The 21,890-nt window shown below is 47.1% G+C and overlaps 1 protein-coding gene across 3 annotated transcripts in view; it reads right to left on the bottom strand.

The window, feature by feature from the left end:
- cu (NADP/NADPH phosphatase nocturnin) overlaps positions 1-21,890 on the bottom strand; it is a 73,846-nt gene that overhangs the window by 10,292 nt on the left and 41,664 nt on the right. The window contains exon 1 of one of the 3 annotated variants that reach the window (XM_077661556.1): positions 4,042-4,675. The exons of the other annotated variants lie outside the window; for them this stretch is intronic. Within the exon in view, the coding sequence (XP_077517682.1) occupies positions 4,042-4,286 (245 nt within the window). The 5' untranslated portion in view covers positions 4,287-4,675. Of the gene's footprint in view, positions 1-4,041; positions 4,676-21,890 lie in introns of those variants that run through there. 3 annotated transcript variants of the gene reach the window in all.

Genomic DNA, 21,890 nt, shown 5'->3' with positions numbered 1-21,890 from the left:
CGGAGTAGAAGGGCCGGTGCCATTAAAAGGATCCCGCATTGAATCGTTATTAAGCCGCATGTGTATGTGGAGGCGAGGGCAACATGCGGCGATCTCAACCACTGTGGAAAATCTCTAGGTAAGTGAAATGTGTGACCCCTGCCGAAATGAAAATTTGATTGCGATATCACTTCAAGAGCGGGGGGCGAAGCGTGCCTTTGACACGAGTCGCCTGTGACCGTGCCAGGGAGAACAGACATGGCGCCGCGCCAACTGTTTTTCGCCTTTGCAGCCTACGTCACAGCTCTTGCGACGGAAGCGTGCTTCGTTCGGCTGGCGCGCATTCAAAGAATCCTTGACACGCGTCTTGAGAGAAGACCCGGCGCGAGGGCTAGAAGGGTTCGTTCTGCGGTTGCTCGTGCAAGTGTTGCGGCGCGGCAGTGTGGTTTTCAGTAATAATAATAATAATAATAATAATAATAATAATAATAATAATAATTGGTTTTTTTTGGGGGGGGGTAAGGAAATGGCGCAGTATCTGTCTCATATATCGTTGGACACCTGAACCGCGCCGTAAGGGAAGGGATAAAGGAGGGAGTGAAAGAAGAAAGGAAGAAAGAGGTGCTGTAGTGGAGGGCTCCGGAGTAATTTCGACCACTTGGGGATATTTAACGTGCACTGACATCGCACAGCACACCGGCGCCTTAACGTTTTGCCTCCATAAAAACGCTAAGGTGCCCGTGTGCTGTGCGATGGCTTTCAGTAAATATGAACGCGCACAAAAGAACGCACGCGCCTCCGGCCCACAGTTTGAATGACAGCCAAACCGACATAAGCCCTTGAATTTTCTCTCACTTTCAATGCTACTCTCCTTTTTACGCAAAATCTGTCTATTAACAGGGGAGTTCTGCGCGGTAGAACTGACAGTAAAAAACAAATGCGCAGGGAAGGGCTCCACTGGAATACGCGTATGCGATAAACCTAGAACACTAGAAGTACACTAGAAGAACACTAGAAGTAAACCATTTCTCACATCAAGTATTCAATGATTGGAACGAGAAAACGAACCCAAATGAGTCAATATGCAGGCCGTGCTAATAAAAACTACGATTGGCACAGCATAAAAAAATGTTGCCAAAAGTGCCCACGAGGCAAGTAACAAGAAGCCGGGGTCAGAAACAGATTGGCTGAGCAGTTTATCTTGTCATTCCAAGGCTTTTTAAAACTTGCCCACTCTTCTGCGCTTCTCGAATATAGCGACAGCGAAAACTAAGACCTATCGAGGATTCCTCTATCATTCTCATATCTTATATGCCGCACTAAATTGCTGGATAGATCATAATAAAGCTGTGCTCGCAGATGCGGACATCTGAATTTTACCTGCTTTATGCTGCGGTGACCTTTTATACTGGCAGCCTTCCTTAAAAAACGATCTAAAAATTCTACTTCAATTTTATCAACTTGAGCTATAGTCGGATACAACTCAAGAACGAAGCGGCTTTTCCCCAGCAAAGGACCCGCCCTTCCAGCCAGTGGCGTCGGCCGATTCTCATGAACCTGCTAGCGTCACAATGCCAGGGACGGAACTATCCCACACCATGAAAGGAGGGGCTACCCCTTTCATCTGCCATTCCATGCATTGTGGCGCTAGTAGTGTCATGAGAGTCGGCCGACGCCATTGGCTGAAAGGGCGGGTCCTTTTGTGGAAAAGCCGCTTCGTTCTTGAGTTGTCAAGATGCGTTTCAAAGCGAAATGTTTGCTGCTGTTACCCCCGCTGTTGTCAAAACCAAAACAATTTGTAGACCTCTACTAGATTAGCGCGGTGAGTGAAAGAATTACAGGATGTTTCTATTTATTTCAGACGAAAAATTTGTGGAACCGTGCAAAATATGGTACTTGGCTTATCTTTTTTGACAGTTGATGTTTTAGGTAAAGGGAAAACGAAACAACCCGAAAACCATGATAGCAGCCTCATGATAAATATCACAGACCTTCTCAAGCAATGGGATATGAGAGGCCTTGGAATTCCTCGCGCAGAAGCATAGCTGATGCCGGTATCGAATTCTGCAACACGCTTACTTGTTTTTGAAGGAAAGTTTTGCAAACACCGAACTGGGCAACGTTAGCAATACTGCTAGCTTTCAAGTTTGCTTTTTCGAGTCACATCCTGCGGGGGAAAAAACCAGCGCTCTCGTTTTTACTCGGACAATGGCAGCATCCCGATCATATCGCTCGTGCTGTCAGCATAAAGCGCCGCTATCCTGCTTTACCTTCGCGCGAAGGCAGTTCAAAGGATGTGACCTGGATGTCTGGGTGTCCCAGGTCACTTTGCATAGACCGCTAAGTAGGTCAGTCGGCACCGCGCTTATCAGTGTCGGAAGGGTTGCTCCCTGTAACGCTGACCTTGGCGGTCAGGCCACGCTCTCTCCATTAATGCCTCTACGCGAACGGTTAAGCAAGTTACCAGCAGAACAAGCTGCGCGGAAAACTACGAACTCCAGCAGGTGACTTTATGGAGGCAGGTAACCTTGCGTTCGCTTTCCGTCCTGCCAGAACAAAAAAAAAAGGCAAAGAACACAGCGTCCTACGAACACTGCTGCGGAAAACGAATGACAATTCTGCGGTTGCTGTTGAAGGAAATGAATGAAACAAAGACAAAAGAATTAAGATAAAGCGGTTTATCTGTTAGATCGGCTGCACATGGCCAGCAAAGATATGACTGCTCTGGGAGGGTACCGACTGCCATCTATACCATCAGCGGTAATCGTTACACGGTTAGCGACAAGAAACTTCTGATCACAAGCAGTGGCACCAGTGAAAAAATTAAACGTTTGCAAGAATTTAGCACATTTTAAAGAAATAAGCAACGACACGACTCACTCATGTTCGGCAGTGTAGGCCGGCATACACATGAATCAAAATTGAACAAACCATTCTCAACGCGCACTAACTCTTCCCGATTAGATTAACAGATTGCGATGTCTGACTAGCGTAACCTGAGCGATATTACTGACGTGTAGCTTTGGGACGAAACTCTCTACATCATGTCATACACCATTCCTTATGTTCATGTAAAAAAAGGTGTTAGGCGTACAAAGCCTTTCGAACTTAAGAGGTCAACGTTTGGCTGCCGCTCGCCTAGCATGACAGGTCATTGTGAGCCAAACTTACACCTGCAATTTACTATCGAGGAAAAAAGAACGATGATAAAGTACGCAAGTCCGAGTGCATTCGAATGCGGTGCAGACTGGTCCGGGAATATATGTCGCATGCAAGAGGTAACAAAAGTGCGCTGACCTTGTCTCGAGGCAACGCGCTGGCGCCACTTTCTGGCCCGCTCCGTGGCAACGACCGGTTCACGCAAGACGACGGAAAGCGGAGCTGACGCAAGCGTTACATAAGACGTCTTCTTGCGACCGCGTCGAGACTGTGGAACCCGAAACTTGCGCGCCGGATGCGAGCGTCAGCGTTTAGCCACAAAAGAAGGAAATGACGACCGCCTCTTCGACTGCGGCAAACAAAAGATGCAGCTACCTTCCTTTTCTGGCAGTGGAGTTGGCAGCTGTTGCTATGGGACGCAGAGGCAGCACTACGCGAGTGAAACAACGAGCGGTTTACGTCCGAGGTTGGGGAGAAGTTCGAAGCTTATAACCGACAGAATTGTTGAACTTCGCGACATCACAGTGCATATGGCGTTCATTCAATGGCGAAAACGAAAGAAGGCCTAAACACTGCTTGCCATGTTGTACTATATTTTGGAGAGAGAGTACTTGTCCTTTAAGCCAGTCAAATGCTCTGTTCGCAGTCATCGCAATAGAAAATCGGAAGTCTGTGGGAACGCGCGGAAAAGACAAGTCCATGCAACAACACGAACAGCGCTGTTCTATTTTCAGTCCCACCTACTGTCTTTCCCGGCGAACCCACCTAGGCGAACCGCCGCGAAGTTTTTCGCGCGTGGTTCATGTCAAAAAAACGAAGGGGCAGTTTAAACTGGCCTCTCTGACATCGACCGCCCGTCCCCCTGGAAGTGGCTGCAGTGCAAACCAGCACCGACGCCCTCACCTGCGTCCCTGTTGCAGCGGCGCCCTGTACAGCTCCCAGAGAACGGCGGCGGTGGACGCGGCCTCATCGTCCTCGGAAGATGCGGCGCCGCGCGGATGTTGCAGCGACGGCGCCAAGTCCTGGCTCGGCTTGGACCACGGCTGTTCCGACGAAGACGGCGTGAAGGCCGGCTTGGCGGGCCGTCGCAGCAGGTCCACGAGAGACTGCGCTAGGCGGCGGCTGCCCACAACTCGGCGGGTACCCATCTGCTAGCCGGTGGCAACGAGAGCGAGCTGGTCGGCGGTTCCTCAACGACACGGAACAGGTGCCTCCGTCCTCTTCTATACCCCCGGCGGGACTAAGTGAGGAGCCAGTGTCACAATCCCATGTCGTCGCTGGCGCAGCGCGCTATCCGGGCATCTATCCAGATGGAAGCAGGCGACGTCATGTTCCCGGGCGGCCGCAGTGCAGTGGAGATATATACCAGGCTGGTACTGAGTAGCACGATGGCGCTGAAGTGAAGGCAAAAAGCCCGACCGGCCTGCCGGCCGCGCTTTTGGCTTCCTCGACGAGCCGGCGAGGAGAGAGCGGGCGGAGAGCGGCAGGCCCACGTGACGCGGCGGCGGGCACGTGAACAGCAGCTGCTCGAGCGCAGCCGCGCAGGCGTATCTGCTGCTTTCTTTCCCGCCGTCGTACCGGGAAAAGCCGACCCGCTGCAGCAGCCAGCTGCGGCTCCTCGGCAAGATTGCGAGAGCGAGAGAGATAAGTGGAGAGAGAAGAGCGCGCGTCCTTCCCCTCGACACCTCTTGCATCCCCCCCCCCCCCCGTTTTTTTTTTTGCTGTCCTCGGGCAGCACCGCGCCATGGCCCGGATGCAAGGGAAAGAATGTGAGGGAGACAATAGGCGGCACCACGCGCGCACGTGCCAAGAAATGACACGTTCGACCAGCGGCACGCGACTCCAAGGGCGGTGGTGACGGTCACGTGGCGGCAGAGGCGTAAGAAAGGACATGCCCCTCTTCACCCCTTCCTCGGCTGCGGGCCAAAGTCACCGGAAGTAAGCTATGGTAATCTAGGAATGTGTGGCTCCCGCACAATGGCGTGGAAAAGACTGGTTCGGCAACGGCTCCAACCGAACAGGACACCTCTCCCGAGAAAATTGATTTTCAGTGAACGTGACGAGGACCTGTCCCCTACTTCCAAAAAAGGAACGAAAGTAGCCAGTCGTTTGCAGCGAGAGCTGCGCACGTGCACTTTGCTTACTGACGAAGGTTCCAGGAAGCTAATCCTTTCGGGGTGCCAGTGCATTAGCACGGAAGGACATTGAGCGTAAATAAAATGGAATTCAAACTAATGGGCAGTACTCTACACTTAATGAAGTCGCGAGGAAATGGTTGCTTGATTTGGACGCAAGGGTACAAACAAACAGCGTTAGCAATACACGACAAGGGACCAATGTAGTGGGGTACGTTTATGACAAGCTAAGGCGCGTGGCTGCCTCATTTGACGTTGTATATGTATTGGCCAGAATGTTTCGCGTTGTCTTTTACTGTAAAGGCAAGATTGAAGAGGATGTATTATTACACATCATGATATGTGTTCGTGACTGCGTTTGATAGTAGATAAAGGACTAAGGCCATCAAACGCAAGACAAAATGGTATGTTGAGTTTCACGCTCCGAAGCTTTTGCAGGTCGGCTATGAGGGACGCCGTAGTGGAGGGCTGCGGGTTAAATTCGACCACCTGTGGGCATTTAACGCGCACTTGCATCGCACAACACAAGGGCGCTTTTGCACCGCGGTACTTTGCAACGTGTGTCCGATAAAAGCATTCGGAAAATATCTTCGCCCATCGAGTCGTGAGCGGAAGTAAATACTGCGCAATTTCCAAACATAAAAACAGCCGAGATCAGAGTGTTTTCTCGAAAGCCAGGAGTCCCTTCATGACGACAGGTATCCGCCGAGTAAGCAACAGATCGCTTGATAATGAATTGTGAAACGGCCATGCAACGAAGTGAAGAAGCTGAGACCGCGATGCGCAGGAAGACGTAGATTGCACATATGTCGTTGTTGCGTGAAGTCGTCGCCGATCAAGTCATCTCTCGAATGCGCCCAACGCGTGTGATGGCGGCAATCGCTTCTGCGCGTGCATGGCTTAACTTCCTATTGGCAGAAAAGCAGGGCTGCTGTTTTCTTTTTCTCAAACGGCATGAAAGAAACGAATAAGATGTAAGAAAAACATCGCCATACTTATAAGTTTGTGCGCAAACCCTGTTTAAAACGAAACAGAAAGGGTGGGTCGGGTATTCTGCACTTGCAAGCAGGGTCGTGGAAAGTAAAAATACACGTACAACTATCAGACGCAATCGGTCATGGAACGAGATGACATGGAAGTGTTCTGATATTTAACTGTCCTCTAATGGTGCAAATATAGATATGAATCCCTTATCACTGCGATTAACAGTTTTTTTTTTCGAGAGATATATAGGTGCTTACGCTTTATTATAATGTTTACAGAGCCCCGCCCTTTTCCATTGCCATTATTGTGGTTGCTGTAATGGGACTGGTCTAAAAAGCTTTTTTATATGCTGTTCATGACGATGAAATTGAATGGTGTAAAAGCAGCTTTGATTGGAAAGCGCCGCGCAAAGTTCAATCATTTTTCATCTCCGCAAACTGGGGTCAAAGAACCACTTTCCTAGCTTTTCACCCCAAAGCAGCCGAGCACCAGGCTAGGGGAAAGCTTTAACCCACTGTATCGCCGGTGAGTACTCGGCGGTACTGGGGTTCGAACCGCGCACCTCCCGCAAACGGGGCGGATGCTCAAACTACTATAGGCCACCGCTACGGCTCTTTTTATATGCTGAACAGGTCTGCGTTATTATGCACCGTTTCGAGTGTGGACGAGATACGCTAAGAGAACTTTTTCCCCCGCCCACTATAATGTTTTAACAGTGGTACAGCTAATTGCCGACCGCCGCCACCTAATTGAGCCGGACCGGAGGAGCGCAGTTCTCACTCTTCGTACCGCTGCGCCTTAGCTGGAGAAAGCTCGTTGGCATTGCTACACTGGCCATTAAAACTCACTGCAAATGAATGCAGTATGTTCGTGTGTAATGCCGCAGCTGTAGCCTACTGGTTTAACATCCGCCTCGCAAGCGGGAGGTACGGGGTTCGATCCCCAGTACCGCCGGGTACCCACCGGTGATACAATGGGTACAAGCTTTCCCCTGGTCTGGTGCTTGGCTTATTTAGGGCGAAATGCTTGGGAAATGGGTCTTTGACCCCATCTCGAGTAGATTAAAAAAACCTTGTGCCACGCGGCGCTCTTTGGCCACAGATGCCCTTGCGCCATAAATGTCCATCATCCATCAAGCGCGGTGTGTAAAAGGTATGACGCACCATGCAGCCCGTAGTGGCAGCTAACAGATACTCGGTGCATGGTATATTTATAACTCGCAATCTTAGCGCAACATAGACCCAATATCTCCTGGATCTTTCTGCGCTCGCTCCCGATATGACACTGCCAGGAAATCACACACCAAAGCCGCGCCTTATCATTCCACTCGGTGCGTCTTATCGAGCCGCGCTGCAAATTCGGCATCAGGCTTGAAGTGTTCGGCACGTGAGCCTTCCTTATCGTGTGTGTAGATGACATCTCCGCTTTGCCGCTATGAATGTTGCCAATGATAAGCAAAGAAAAAAATCCCAGTGTCCTTGCCAAGCAAGATGCGCGGAAAAAAGTAAAAATGCTATAAATCATACGACTCGGGTCAGAGCCGAGATACCAACGCTCTGAATAGGGGAAGCACTGGAGTCACAAGAGTGAAAATGAAAGAATAGAAAGGGAGATTATAGAGGAAAACGCCATCTTTCGAAGCAGATCCTGAGAAGCGTGCTGGTGACCCTTCCGTTGCCATAACAGAGATAGACGTAGACATAATCAAGAACAGATAGATGTGGGGCGGCACGTGCTTCATCATGACCGAAGACCCGACACGTCATGCGTTACAAATGTATGAAAGCAAGTGTTACATGTGTAATAAAAAGTTGTGAGTTCGCGCCTCATATGTTCTTGTCTGCTTCTTTTTGTGCCCCATCTTCAGTAGTGTGTAGCAGCGCGCGTAATAAACTAAGATGTCACACCGAATAAACCCCACTTTACAACCACCCTATACCGCACTATGCTATGCAGTGTAGCGTCATTCCAATACAAGCCACACATTAAAGCACTTCCGCCGCACATGCCCTCAGTCACTGCATTTTTGCCGCCACTATTTTTTACATAACGCCCCGCGGTGGGTTCGTGGTGGCGGTGTGAATGTACAGGCAGGATTAGACTTACAGAGCCCTCTCAGCAATTGCACCGCCTGAGCCACTGATTTAAATGATTGTTGCTCTAGCACGGTTCCATAACGCTGCAGTGTCCTCTAAAAACTTCCAAGAGCGATTGTGCCACTAATCTCAGCTCAGTTCGGGAAGCCTCAGGGTACACGATGACAGTAGTTACGTCTGGCACAGCACCAACAAGGGTATGAGCCCCCGGGATCCCTTCGTCGCTAACTTCCATGCCGATGGGAGGAATCGCTGCGGCGTACAACGTTGCACGAATGTCGGTCCTGTGTCCTACACCAAGAGTGGCAGAGTGGATGCACCACATCGCAGGGGGACAAGTGGGAGGCACTCGCCAGAAAGTTGCATTGTTTTGGTTGTGTTTACCCGCCTTCAGCTATACCGAAAACACCATGTGTCAAAGCAGTCTACTATTTCCCGAGCAGCAGCTTCTGGTGTTATTCTTTTGGGGAACGGCCCACAATTTAAGCGCCTCTGCAGCCATTACGTTTAGCACAGCACCAGCGGTGCCAAGTGTCCAGTTTAAAGCACACTGAATAGCGGTACTTCTCTTAAAGTAAGAAAGACTGAGCACCCAGGTCAGGGGAAAGCTTGTGCCCATTAGAGAAAACCCGTGGGTACCAGGCAGCACTGGGAATCGAACCCCCCACCTCGTGCATGCGAGGCGGATGCTCAAATCACAGGGGGTTACCGGACCTTTGGTGGCAACCGCTTGGGTACATATTTTCCTACTTGGAAAATGGGGAAGTTTTTTCCAGTGGAATATCTTCCGGGGACAGACCTTTTTCCTAAACCCGTGAAACAACACCCCTTTATCCCCATTTTAGTTGCGGCCGTACCCAACAGAAGTGAGACTTTCGCCGTCCAGCTCAGGAACATTTTTAGTTCACTTTGTCAGCACGATCAAGGTGACGCATTCCTTCGCTCATTTGTAAATGAGGTAATCAGCGCTGGCAGCGTCGAATGCATAAGCTGACGCTTTTTTTTTTTTGTGAGAAGCAAGCGCCAGAAGAACCCGTAGTTCCCAAGAGGCGCTAGCGAAATCCACGAGTCGACGTGGCTATGCTTCGCTCCTATCCGCTGATAAAAGTCGATTTAATTAAATACAAGAAGGCCACGCCCATGTCTGCTTCTGTTTAGGGAGGCGTTTTTCATTTGCTTCGCTTATTGCACAACCGCATCGCCACGCTCTTTCAGTCAGTCGGTTTGAGAAAATGCTAATTGTTAACATCTTAAGCTGACAAAACTGAACAATATAGATTAGCAAGAGTTGTTTTGTATAGTAAAACGTTCATCTCTTTTAGTTGTTGTTTTTTTCTGCTGCCCTTTTAACGCAGAATCATTCAAATTAGAGCGTCTGTTAAACATAGTGCAGGGGAAACAAGTGTTCGGCTTTCCCAAATGCACTGAGGTAGCATCTTTTAGCACAGTCAAAGGCAACCAGTAAAAACAGTAGTTACATACGAAGAATATGAGAAAGCTTGAAGTTTATCCGTGTGTAGTGAAGTGCTCAGAGACCGGTTCGCTTGAAGAACATTAGCTTTAAAAAACATACTTTGCTGGGCCGCTTAAGAAAGTGATCCTTTCAACGTCAGCGTGACTTCATTCAAATGCTAAAGTTTTAACCAAACCAACAGTGCGGACAGTGGAGATTAAAGAAACCTGTGGCACCGGATTCATTAAAATTATTTCAAATACAGTGAAAATACACACAAAATTCCAGGAATCACGAATAAATTTCTTAACTTAACAAATCATAATACCAGCTCTATTAATATTGCCGATTTCAGTGGTGTATCGTAGTACTGACGATACAGTATCGAGTATCTGTATCGAAAATCAAGTTTCATTCGGTATCTTGTGTCGGTATCGGAAATACAATTTCTGGGGGCATCGGTACCGAAGATACTTTATCCAAGTATCGTGCCCAGCCCTCGCCCGGGTAACTCCGGCACGCATATATTGCAGTGTTTTAAAAATACATCAGCTTTGAAATTGCGTTCCACACTTGGACATCTGAGATGTAGAAGTCTTTTGTTAACGAAGGGACCACCCAATAGGTGCACTGTGAACTCATTCCTAACGGTCAGTTGTTACACTCCGCCCAGCCACAGCAGCACCACCGCTTCTTCGCCCCTTGGCCCTTTCAAAGATTTATGAAAATCACCGGCACCTCAAAAGAAAGTCAGAGTATACATAAGCAATATGTGAGCAAATATTTTTATAAAAGAATGCCGAATAATAGAGTTTGTTTCTTTTTCTACACAGTTTGCCGCGTTATATTGCACAACATAAGTGGCGGGCCTTCCCTGATCATAGAACATCGCGGGCATTGAAACTTGTTTTATTTTTATACAAAATGCACAGAAGTATACAGGAAGAGGATCCTAGTCAAAGACTGTGCTAGGGCCTCCCATATTAATAAGCAAAAATGTATATACTCATACAAACATAACAGCTGTAATAAACACTCAATAAAAAATTGTGTCGTTATCTGTATGGGCAGTGGGAAAAAAAGCTGCATGCAGAGGTTACAAAAGCTTACACATATTCATTTATTTACTTATGTACATACTGCACACCATGGTTACGTCCAGGCAGGAAGAGAACATTCATAAAAAGCAAAATCACAACAACAATAATATAGCAGAAACAATACCGCAATACAATAACAAAGCTGTACGTAAAATCTAGAGCAGAAAAGATACATAACACACCAACATGAAACCTGGCTGAAGAACTTAAGTTACGTTCTGGGAGGTTGAGAAGATTCGGCTAATGAGTTCCAGTCAGTCATGGTGCGTTTAAATAACAAAAAAGCACAAACCGGTCCACGCAAAATACGGCGTTAATAAAGTTTTGTGATTGTGTCATGTAGTTCATGTAGGTATTGCGGAAATATAGGATGAAGGGACAAGTTTATAGGGGACCGCAGCTTCGCAGGGAGGGGGGGGGGGGCACTGCAGGCGCCTGTGAAAAGTTAACACCCTCTAAATAACTTGTTGGAAAAGAGGGTGATGGAAAAGCGCTCTCTCCAGCAGACTCCTCAAAACTGACCGGACAGGCCAGACACCCATTGAGCAGCTGCGCGAGTAGCGCGTTTCCTTTTCCAAGGGGCAAATTCTGCACATGCTTTGCAAGTGTTGGCCTGCCTGCAAATCTCTTTGTGCAGTCGCGTGTTTTTTCTTTCATGCTTGAACGCCGACAAGCTTCAGATGTACACTTTGAGATGTGGGTTCAACGAAATAGTGGAAGGCGAATTTTTTTTTTTTTTTTTCGCAGAGCAAACTTGAAAAAAAGGATAACTGCTAGTGGACCCTGTTCACTTCGTGGAGCAGATTGCTGATGAAAACGCGTTACCGCAACGGCGAAATGTGTGTCGCAAATAAATGACAAGATCATTTACGACGTGGAATTAGAGGTAAATATTTTTCCTTTCGCAAAGTACTTAACTTTGTTGGATGGCTGAGCAGATCGGTGCACGCAATTTTGTTGGTCATGTGGTAAGAATTTCGTTACGTTTTTCGATGAATAATAAGCAAAATAATGTTTATGCAAACAAAAAATAAACTACCCTTCAAGCTATACGCGAGGCTGAAGAAAACAACGAAAACACTCAGGAAACGCGCTCTACCAGCTGCGCGCTTATGGCTAACAGAAAAAAAAACTGCTCTATCTTGGTTAATCACTACCATTGAGATAAGCGGTTGGTATATTAATTTTAATGCCGATTATAGCAAATGCGCATTCACAAAGCAATTTATTTGTTGAGCCATCGCTGATATGCAAATGCTCATTCATGTGCAAACAAACATTTTGACTGCTTTTTAAAATACATATTTTACGTGCAGTAAAGTAACTTAGGAAAATGAGCCGGGCGTCACACGTCAGGACACTGAGGCGATCACTGACCTTGCCTCACTCATGTCTGTACAAAAAAGCTGTTGATTTGGTAGAAAGATGACTGACACCAACCAAGTTAACTTTTGGAAAAAAAACACGACGTTCTTCATGGTGTGACTGTACGGGCGGGGCGCAGCTTGGCTTTTTAAGCCCTCTTGTGGAAGACCTCCGGGTTAGAGTCACTAAATAAAGTCTTTATTTAGTGACTCTACTCCGGGTCAGTGGCCGCAAGCCATGGATGTAAGATGAGGGTAGTGTCCCCAGGGAGCGATTGACATTCTTCCGTGTCTGTTGGATGTGCCACGACTCGAGTAGAAGCCACCTGCGCGGGTTAGCTTCGGTTTCCAGTACAATAGTGCCGTCAAAGTCAATTCGGTGGTCACATTCCTCGCAGTGTTCGGCAACCGCGCTGCGCTGACGGTTCATTTGTCGGACGTCCGCTTGTGTTGCCTCGTTCTTTCCGCGAAGTTCTTCGTTTCTCCTACGTACGAGTCCGGGCAGACCGAGCAGGGGATTTTGCATACAACTCCTTGGCCCTTTCTTTAGGGTGATGGTCTTTCGGGTGGGCAGAAGGCGTCCGCTGGTGGTAGTCGGTTTGTGCGTTGTTAGCACCCCTTCTTTACCGAGAATGCGAGCCAGCGTCTAGCTCACGCCTTTCACGTATGGTATGCAAACGCGTTTTTGCTTCTGGCGCGTGCTTGGGGAAAGAATGAAGCTTTTTTTTTTTTTTGGCTTAGGCGTTGGACGAATGAGTTGAGGTACCCATTTTTTTTTTTGAGATCGGAGACTACTCGGTTCTTCTCATTTCTTTTTTCTTCATTTGAAAAACATATAGTGTCGGCTATCTTCAATGAAGATGTAATGACAGATGCCTTGTGGGGAGTGGGATGGTTCGACTTTAAATGGAGGTACCGCGCCGTCTAGGTTGTCGTCTCTAGTGAGTAGGACATCGAGGAAAGGCAGACTGCCCTGCTGCTCACGTTCAACTGCAAATTGTATGGCCGGTTCAGTTGGATTTAGAAGGGTTAGGAGGTTTTCTATTTCCGACGTTTTCACCACACAATTAACTTGGTTGGCGTCAGTCATCTTTCTCCTAAAATGATATTTACTCTTCTCTCAGCGAATTACTTGAGGGTCCCCCATTGCTCGCTGCTGTAACAACGCATTCCCGTTGGTGGTACAACCCAAGTCTGAGGAGTTGGCCGTCCACTCCTGCACATGGGTGCCTGCTGCACCGCTGCTTCACTGCCACTTCGACCTCACTGCACAGGTTCCTTTATGCGCAAACTTCTTGCCTCCTTTCGGCAGAAAAGCCGAGTGGCGCGTGGCCACAGTTACCACTCCATGCGATGACATAGCCCGGCTTGGGGTTACAGCAAGTTGGCCGAATGGCCGAACCGTCAACTGAGGTATTCTAGTGCGAAAGCCAAAATCCAGCATCGTCCTCGTCTGTGTGTTTCTTCGATGTCTTCGTTTACTTTCCGCTGCCATTTATTCGGCCAAACTCCAATGTTTCGGATTCCAGCAAAATTCGTCTAACGTTTGTTTATCTGTCTGTCGAAGACCAACCTGGACAGCACAAATTCTACCAGTGGCAGCACCTGCCACCTTACGCCGTGCTTGCGAACTGTATACGAATGCTGTAAACATTCCTTCTCATTTTTGTTTTGCGTAAATTAGACGAGAGCAAGCGAAGTACAGGATACACGCTCAAACGGATAATCAACAAAAGCCAAGAGCCACGGCGAATCGTCAAGTTTATGAGCCCAAATTCGTCATATAAGATATTATAAGATTTCTCTTTAACAATTAATATATCCGCAAAACTCCCGTCGACAGCCTTGCATGTTTCTTTTTTTGCTATTAACGTTTTTGCTACCGTCAAAAGCGCTCGATGCGAGGGTAGAAAAGTTTTATAAGATTTTGCTACACATCGAAAGGATGTGTAGCAACATTTCAATATTTCCATAGTATTACCCTACAATTTTCCAATATTCAAAAAATTCCAAGAATGCAGGATATGTCCAGGAAATCGGAAGAATTGGACGGGCAGCTCTTGGTCCTCGGTGTTCGGGGAACTGTGCGATGTCAGTGCACGTTAAAGATCCCCAGGTGGTCGAAATTATTCCGGAGCCCTCCACTACGGACCTATTCGTTCCTATCTTCTTTCACTCCCTCCTTTATCCCTTCCCTTACGGCGCGGTTCAGGTGTCCAACGATATATGAGACAGATACTGCGCCATTTCCATTCCACCAAAAACCAATTATTATTATTATTCGGGGAACTAATGTGACAGCCGCTGACACGACAAGTTTCCCCACTCTTTGAATGCCGCGGAATTCCAGCCATGACTCACAACGAGCGGCAGGGCAACACCTCTTTTGTGCACCTTGACGGCACGTGCACACATTGAAAGAGAGAGTCCCAGCAGTGCGAGCAGCAGTGGCATTGTTGGGGTGAGGGGGAGCCACTGCGCGCACACAGCTGGCGTCCGGTAGTAGGCCTCCCCATGTTTTTAGCATACCGGATCGATCGGCATTGAAACTGGAAGTGTGACAGGGGTATTAGACGTTTTTAGCATACCGGAGACGTACTACCGGAGACCTATGCGGGTTTGCCGGACCCCTCTCGCGCATGCGCAGTGACACTGTTCTTCGAGATTCTCAATCACTATCGGTCTTCGAGATTCTCAATTACTATCGAACTCGAAGGAGTTGTGTCGCTGCTACACGGCAAATCTCAATGGCCGTTGAAATGGTTCTCGTGTCTCACGCTACGCTTGTGTGGCGCCACAATCGCTACTTTAGATTTTCCAAAATTAACAAAAATATTTGATAAATGTATACGAAATGCTTAAGTACACGCATACGCGCATGTCGTTTGAAACCCTTTTAATTGCGCGTACGCGACGGACAGATGCAGACACTGCTGTAGCCATTCTAATACAAGACGAGCCAAATCCAAGCCAGTCCAAGTGCGTCGTAGCGCTGCTTCGTCAGGCTTAACACATGGGAAGTCGCCTTGATATCTTAAAAGCAAAAGCTATTTGTCTCTTGAAAGTTTATGCGAGGTTAAGAATGGGCAAATCGAAGGCGAATACAACAGCTTAGAACACGATATTGCTTTGAGGGATTAGGGACGAAGTTGTTATCGCTGCGAAGCGGGCGGGCAGGGCACCGCCATGTTGTCAACGCGAAGTACGCAAACAGCGCAAAGATCGCAACGCGAGATTAATGCCCTTAATGCGCTTAAAACCAGTCTGATGCAATTTTACAATTATTGTACAGACTGCTTGCATTAAAGTCTAGGCGAATAATGCTTGTTCATGCTTTTGTACCATGAATGTGTCGTGTACGAAAGTGCGCTTGGCGCCGCTCGAAGCAACGCTAGCAACCTTGGGCATCGCTTGAAGGCCCTCGAAATCTCGATGGAGTTCCGCGCTGCTTCGTTGACTCGATAGGCTATTGACTCGATCGCCATTGAAACTGCCCGTGTAGCAGCGCTCGATCGCCTTTGAGTCGATAGGCTATCGGTTCGAGGGCCCTCGAAATGCCCGTGTGACAGGGGTATAACTCAATGCCCTCCGCAGGCGACGTGCCCGGACAGTTGCTCAATACCGTTAAAAATCAATTCTGACAGGAGTTAAGGGGCAGACATTTTGATTATATAAACCTAACTGCTTTCCTTTGTACTTTCTCGTGCTTCCTTATGCTAGGCTCTGTTTACGGGCCTCAAATTATGCAACCATTTTCGAGCCTGGGTGTAACTAGACTATTATAACTTAAGAGGTTAACGTTAACAGAGGCGTTTCGTAGCTTATGCACGGATAACATACCTCACAGAACGCGAGTGAACAGATGTTATATATATGGGAGTTCCAAGTAAGGTTATTAGTAAGCGTTACACTTAAGTACATTATGGACGCCATTTGCCGCACTGGTAATGATTCTGGATTATATACAATTATACATGCCGCAGTGGGTTTTTCTTGTTAGTTATGTTAATAGAAACAGTTTTCTCTGCATTCAAAGTTGTGTCCCACCCCTTGCGCCACATTGTACAATATTAGTAAAGGTATGTTTTCAGGTTTCTCAGATCATTCGCTTTGTTGACATTCCGAAATAAAAAAAAAACAGCCATCTGCCTACAGGCGAATTTATACAGTAGGCCAAAGTTCACCGACAACGTCGTTAATATACGTATATACCAGAAACAGCTATGCGCCCAGTACGCTTCCCTGCGGCACACCCAAACGAGACTCGAAGACAACCAGGCTGGTGGCGACCAAGCACAACGTATTGATTATGGTTAAGTGATCGCTTATCCAGGAAATGAAAGGAGGTGGAAGGCCAATGGTTTTTAGTTTTAGAATTATGGCTGGGGGGAAAAACATTTTGAAACGCATTAGTGAAACCTAGGAAGATCGCGTCAGCTTAATTGGATTTTATCTTCAAGTGATGCCACAAATGAATGGATAGCAGAGCAATTTAGCCACCATGAAAAAAATTTTGCGAAAACCATGCTAGTAATCTGTCAGAATGTTGTTGCTATCTAACAACTCACTAATGATAACTGCGATATTATGTTCTTTTAATTTTCAGCATGATCGTATGCGAATAGGTTGGTAGTTTCTTACATGAAAGCGGTCGTCTTTTTTAAGAGTACATAGGCAAAACTCAGGCTATCCTCCAGTCATCCGGTACCCTATACCAGTCAACAACGAGGCATGAAATATGATACCAAAAAATCTGGCTGGTGATCCGGTGTACCTCTGAATAAAAACGCTTGAGGTATCGTCGGGCTCTGGGGATGATTTAGTTTTCAAGTTTAGTAACATGGAAATGGCACTGTCATACGAGATGTTAATTTGTGATGAGTGTGCTGATGCTGTGCTTGGCGCATTGCACGGCTTTGACTGAGAAAATACGGTATGAAAGTAACTGTCAGAATGCTGAGCAATTAGAGTCAGACTGATAATTTGGAATCATATTCTTTTGATCGGCGTAAAGCAAGTTCGATGCTTTCTCTTTGATTATGTTCCGCTGCGCGTGGTGCTTTTTTAGCCTTTTGAGCCGGCGGCTGAGATAAACGAAACTATTGAAAGTCATCCAAGGCGTCTGCTTCTAAACGCTTTTGTATTTTAGAGGTATAAAATTGTTTAGGCAGTTGTGACAGGTTCTTTTAAGCTGACTCCAGGGTGCGCAGGTTCGGTTTCATCCCGTTCGACAATGCAAGTTTCAAGGTGCTCAAAAACTGAGGCGTCATCGGCACGTGTGAAGTCCATGATACGACGCGCTTCAGATTTTTCGGTGATGACTTGGAAGTCCTAGCGTGGCAGATACGATGCTGTCACGGAAGGCATACGGAACAAATGCCAGATCTAGCACTGAACTACTTGTACGAAGTTCGCGAGCTGGCTCACGAACCACTTGTTACAAGCCTTGTGCGTGAACATTATATCGAATACAAGATCCACGCGTTTGTTGTACACTGAACACGCCCGAAGATGTTCCCAGTCAACGCCAGGCAAGTTAAGATCGCCAAATAACTTTTTTTTTATTTTGACATGTCCACTTGTAACTTTGTTAAACTTGTGGGACATTAGGAGGCCTATAAACCGCATAGAAAACAAAAGCAATGTCCTCCACAAAATAGTTTCATGCGAAGGCCCTCAATATCAAGTACCTCTGGAGAACAGCTTGCAGTTTGTTTTCGATGATCATGGCTACTCCGCCACCCCTCGAAGGCCTCTATTTAGGAAGTGTCTTGTATGAGGGAAGGGGGGGGGGGGGAGGCGATGAGGCCATTGGGAACCTCGCTGTACAGCCTCATTTCTGTTATAACCGTAACATGAGGGTCGTGCTGAAGGAGAAAGATTTCAAGTCGCTCAGACTAAATGGTAATACATCGAGCGAGCATTAACGTTAATTATTCGGTCGTTTGTCCCCTCGGATACGTTTATGTTGGGGAAATCAGTATTCAGAAGCACAAGCATTCTGAATGCTTAATATTTCGTGGTCTGTTGTGTTAATTGGGACGGTGAAGGTTTGGTGAGTGGTGCCTGTTTCGAGCGATATATTTTTTGAGGGGCTCGATCTTAACCGCCACCGGGTACCCATAGGCGATGCAATGAGTACCAGCCTGGTGTTCAGCTTATTTGGAGTGAAATGCTAAAGAAACGGGTCTTTGACCCCACCTTGTGTACATTCAAAAAGGGCCACAATATGGGTTTCACTGCAAAAGGCGGATTTCTGTCCAATGCGGATAGATTTTACATCGAGGGAGGGTGAAAGAAGCTTACGGCCTGAAACAAAGTATCCCGTGTGTGTGCGTGCGTGCGTGTGTGTGTGTGTGTGTGTGTGTGTGTGTGTGTGTGTGTGTGTGTGTGTGTGTGTGTGTGTGTGTGTGTGTGTGTGTGAGAGAGAGAGAGAGAGAGAGAGAGACAATTAATGCTGCAGTTCCAGTTACAATAATATGCAGTTCATATCTACTGCTACAATAACCTTATGATTATAATGTATCGGGTGTCACGCCTGGGTCGATGTCGTGCCAGGTCACGTGATAAAAAAAAAGGCCGGAGTGTATGATGAATCGTATGACTAAGCGTGACACGTGATGCGGGGTCATGACAAAAATGTTATGTGATGTCAAGTCATCAAGCAGTAAGTGCCGTCCCCGAACAGCAATTCACGCCCTTAAGTGTCGTGAGCAAGCTGGAAGTGACGACAAATGTCTCGGCGGACTACTTATAATCTCGCAACTCGGGCTGGGCATGTAATTCGTGCTTTTAGACCATTTTTACATTTATATAGCGGTTTTGTATTTTTATCTTTCACTCTAAAGTCTTCCAAAAGACCATGATGAAAACTAAACTCTTGACATACCATAATTGTGTATTCTAGGTAGAATTAGGCTCCTATTAATAGCAAATCTCGCAGAGTTAGTGCTCATAAGATGCGCAAAATAAACTCAGAAAAGAAAGCCACGGCTGGAGAAGATAATGCCGAACATTTAAAGTTCCGCACAAACAAGGCACTGGCTCATGTGAATGCCGACACCAGCAGCACGCATATAAGGAGGGTTAAAACAGGGGCGAGTTGGTTCTGCATCGTGCTTTACTGCGCGCAGCACTACTGACACGACACTACTGATAACGAGACAGCCTAAGAAACAGACAAGTACAAAAGGGGCGCAAACCCTGCTGTATGTTAGACATGTGATAATTTCTTTTTGTGCATTTTTAGCCCATGACGTGTCCGGTTTTGGTCCCGAAGATGCATGTGTCGCCCTACCCGTATCTGTTCTGAGTTTTATCTATCTCAGTTCTGTTGAGACCATGGAATGCTCACTAAGACAATTTTCAGGGTCTGCTTCGAAGATTGCATATGTCCCTCTAATCTATCTTACTATCCTTGAGGCATGAACTCGACTGTTTAGTAGATAAGTAGCATTCTCTTTTTAAGCATTTTTATCGCATGACGTGTCCGGTTTTTGGTCATGACGATACAGCTACCACCCACCCCTATCTGTTCCCATTTCCTCAATCTCAGTTTCTGTTAAGATGGAAGGCTCACTATCACAGTTTCCAGGATCTGCTTCGAAGATTGCAGATTCCTCACGAATATCTCTATCATTTCATTTACATGTCCTATCATGTATCACCAAACAACAGAGGCCACTTGTGCCGAGCACAATCTGTGGTCAGGTTTCCTGGACGCGCAGTCAGCCCAATATTTCTCGAATGTTCGCTCCTTCTGTTATTAATGCATTTTCCTGATTGGCCGAAGTGACGTTTGCCGCATGGATTGGAATTTTATAAATTATGCCTGTGTCGCATTCTACATGCCTCTTTATGTAGGCTATTTCACATGTGGGGTTTTTTCTTGACCTTCATTTGCGCTTAACTTAGAGCACATAGTGATCAACTTCTGAGGCGCTGTGAACACAACTGGGACATAATACTTCGCCAATCTCATTTAGCCCATGTGTTATATGAATGTACGGTAAAGGAATGGGGCGCTTCTTTCCTTGTTCCACTCTGGTGGATTTACTTCATGTGATCGATTTTAATGCTTTTTCTGCTGCTGAAGCAAGCAGGGCGATCCAGTATCCGCTTTTGTTCAGCATATCCTCTTACACAATCAGGCTGTCCGTAATCTTGTGGTAGTGCGATTTTTTAACGTTCTGCATCATGCTAGAACAGGCTACGCTCCGTGTAATGAGTTTTGTGTGGTCTGAGTCATACCTCAACAGGGCTCTTTAACCTTTTGTTGTGTAGGACCAGCATGTGTGGCCACCAGGTTCTTCTATTTCAGTGTCTAAAAACCTAATCTTGGAATCCTGTGGAACTTTGCAGGTGAATAACTTTGGAAACTTTTTCGAACGCGCTCACTATTGCGTTTATTGTTCCACTTTTTTCAAAGGAAAGAAAAGCAAGAGGTCATCCACATAATAAAAACACTTTAACACACCCAAATTTTCCAACTATAACTTCAATATAGGATTTTCCTTGGTCATGTAAGTATTAGACGACACCGGCGCAATTCAAGAACCAACACATACTCCATCAGACTGGACATACACTTTTGCATCGAGCTTCACGTGCATGGATTTAAGGCACATAGCAACAAGGTACAGGAACTGAGATAGACAATAAAGAACGGATTGAGGCGGGGCGACACGCTCACCATCATCACCAAAAAGCGGACAGGCCATGCGATAAAATGTATAAAAAGAAAGCGTTACATGTCTAACAAACAGCTGTGAGTTCGCGCCTCGTTTGTACGTATATTTTTTCGTCTGCATTATCGTCAGCAGTGTTGTGTAGGCGCAGTAAACCTAGATGACGTGTATACAACCATGTGGTTGTTTTGTTGGGTTTTGTGGAGCACAAGTGTAAGGCCGGGCTTCATCAACGCGCATATCTTTTTTATTCCTTTAGCTTGTGGTCACTGCGGGCCTCCGGTCTACGCCCCCCCCCCCCCCCCCCCCTCCCCCCGCAAGCAGTGGCAAAGGCGCAGGAAGCACTGGCTGCTTGACAGCACCACTGTGACGGCCGAGGACACCTGGCGCCAAGAAAGCATGGGAGGCGCGAACAACGAGCACGTGGAGCCGCTTGATCTCAGGCAGCATTCCCACGGCGGCAGAATGCGAACCACCCCGCATTCCGCGATGGGCCCTCTTTTTTTCTTCTTTTTTCTGGCATTCTCGATGGCACCGAAGCGTCGCGGTTCTCCGCCGTCTGACATTCCTGCGGCGAGCCAGTGGGTCAGTGGTCCCGCCAATTAGCTAAAAAAAAAAAAACGCTTCATCCTTTGAGAGGCGACGCGCGGGTGCGGCAGGGAAAGGGAAAGCATCAAGCGCTAAAGGGCGGTTCACATGCAAGCGAACTGGCGAACAGAGCGAACAGCGGCGCGGCGCTGCGAAGCGGTTCGCGAGCTTTCGTTTCACATGCATCGCCGCTGCGCGTTTCCCACCGCTGCGAAAACCAATGTTGCGGGCAGAAGATATGCGCCTGCAACCGGTTTTGGTGGCCTGCAAACACAAAAAAAGCGTAATATAAAAGCATTATTTTGTCATTTCTTTTCATAGTTTATTTAAATAAATATAATTATT

This window comes from Amblyomma americanum, chromosome 4 (genome assembly GCF_052857255.1).
Source record: "Amblyomma americanum isolate KBUSLIRL-KWMA chromosome 4, ASM5285725v1, whole genome shotgun sequence".
NCBI classification, from domain to species: domain Eukaryota; kingdom Metazoa; phylum Arthropoda; class Arachnida; order Ixodida; family Ixodidae; genus Amblyomma; species Amblyomma americanum.
Note: the sequence above shows the minus strand (reverse complement) of the source record. Positions and strands in the feature narration are given on the sequence as shown.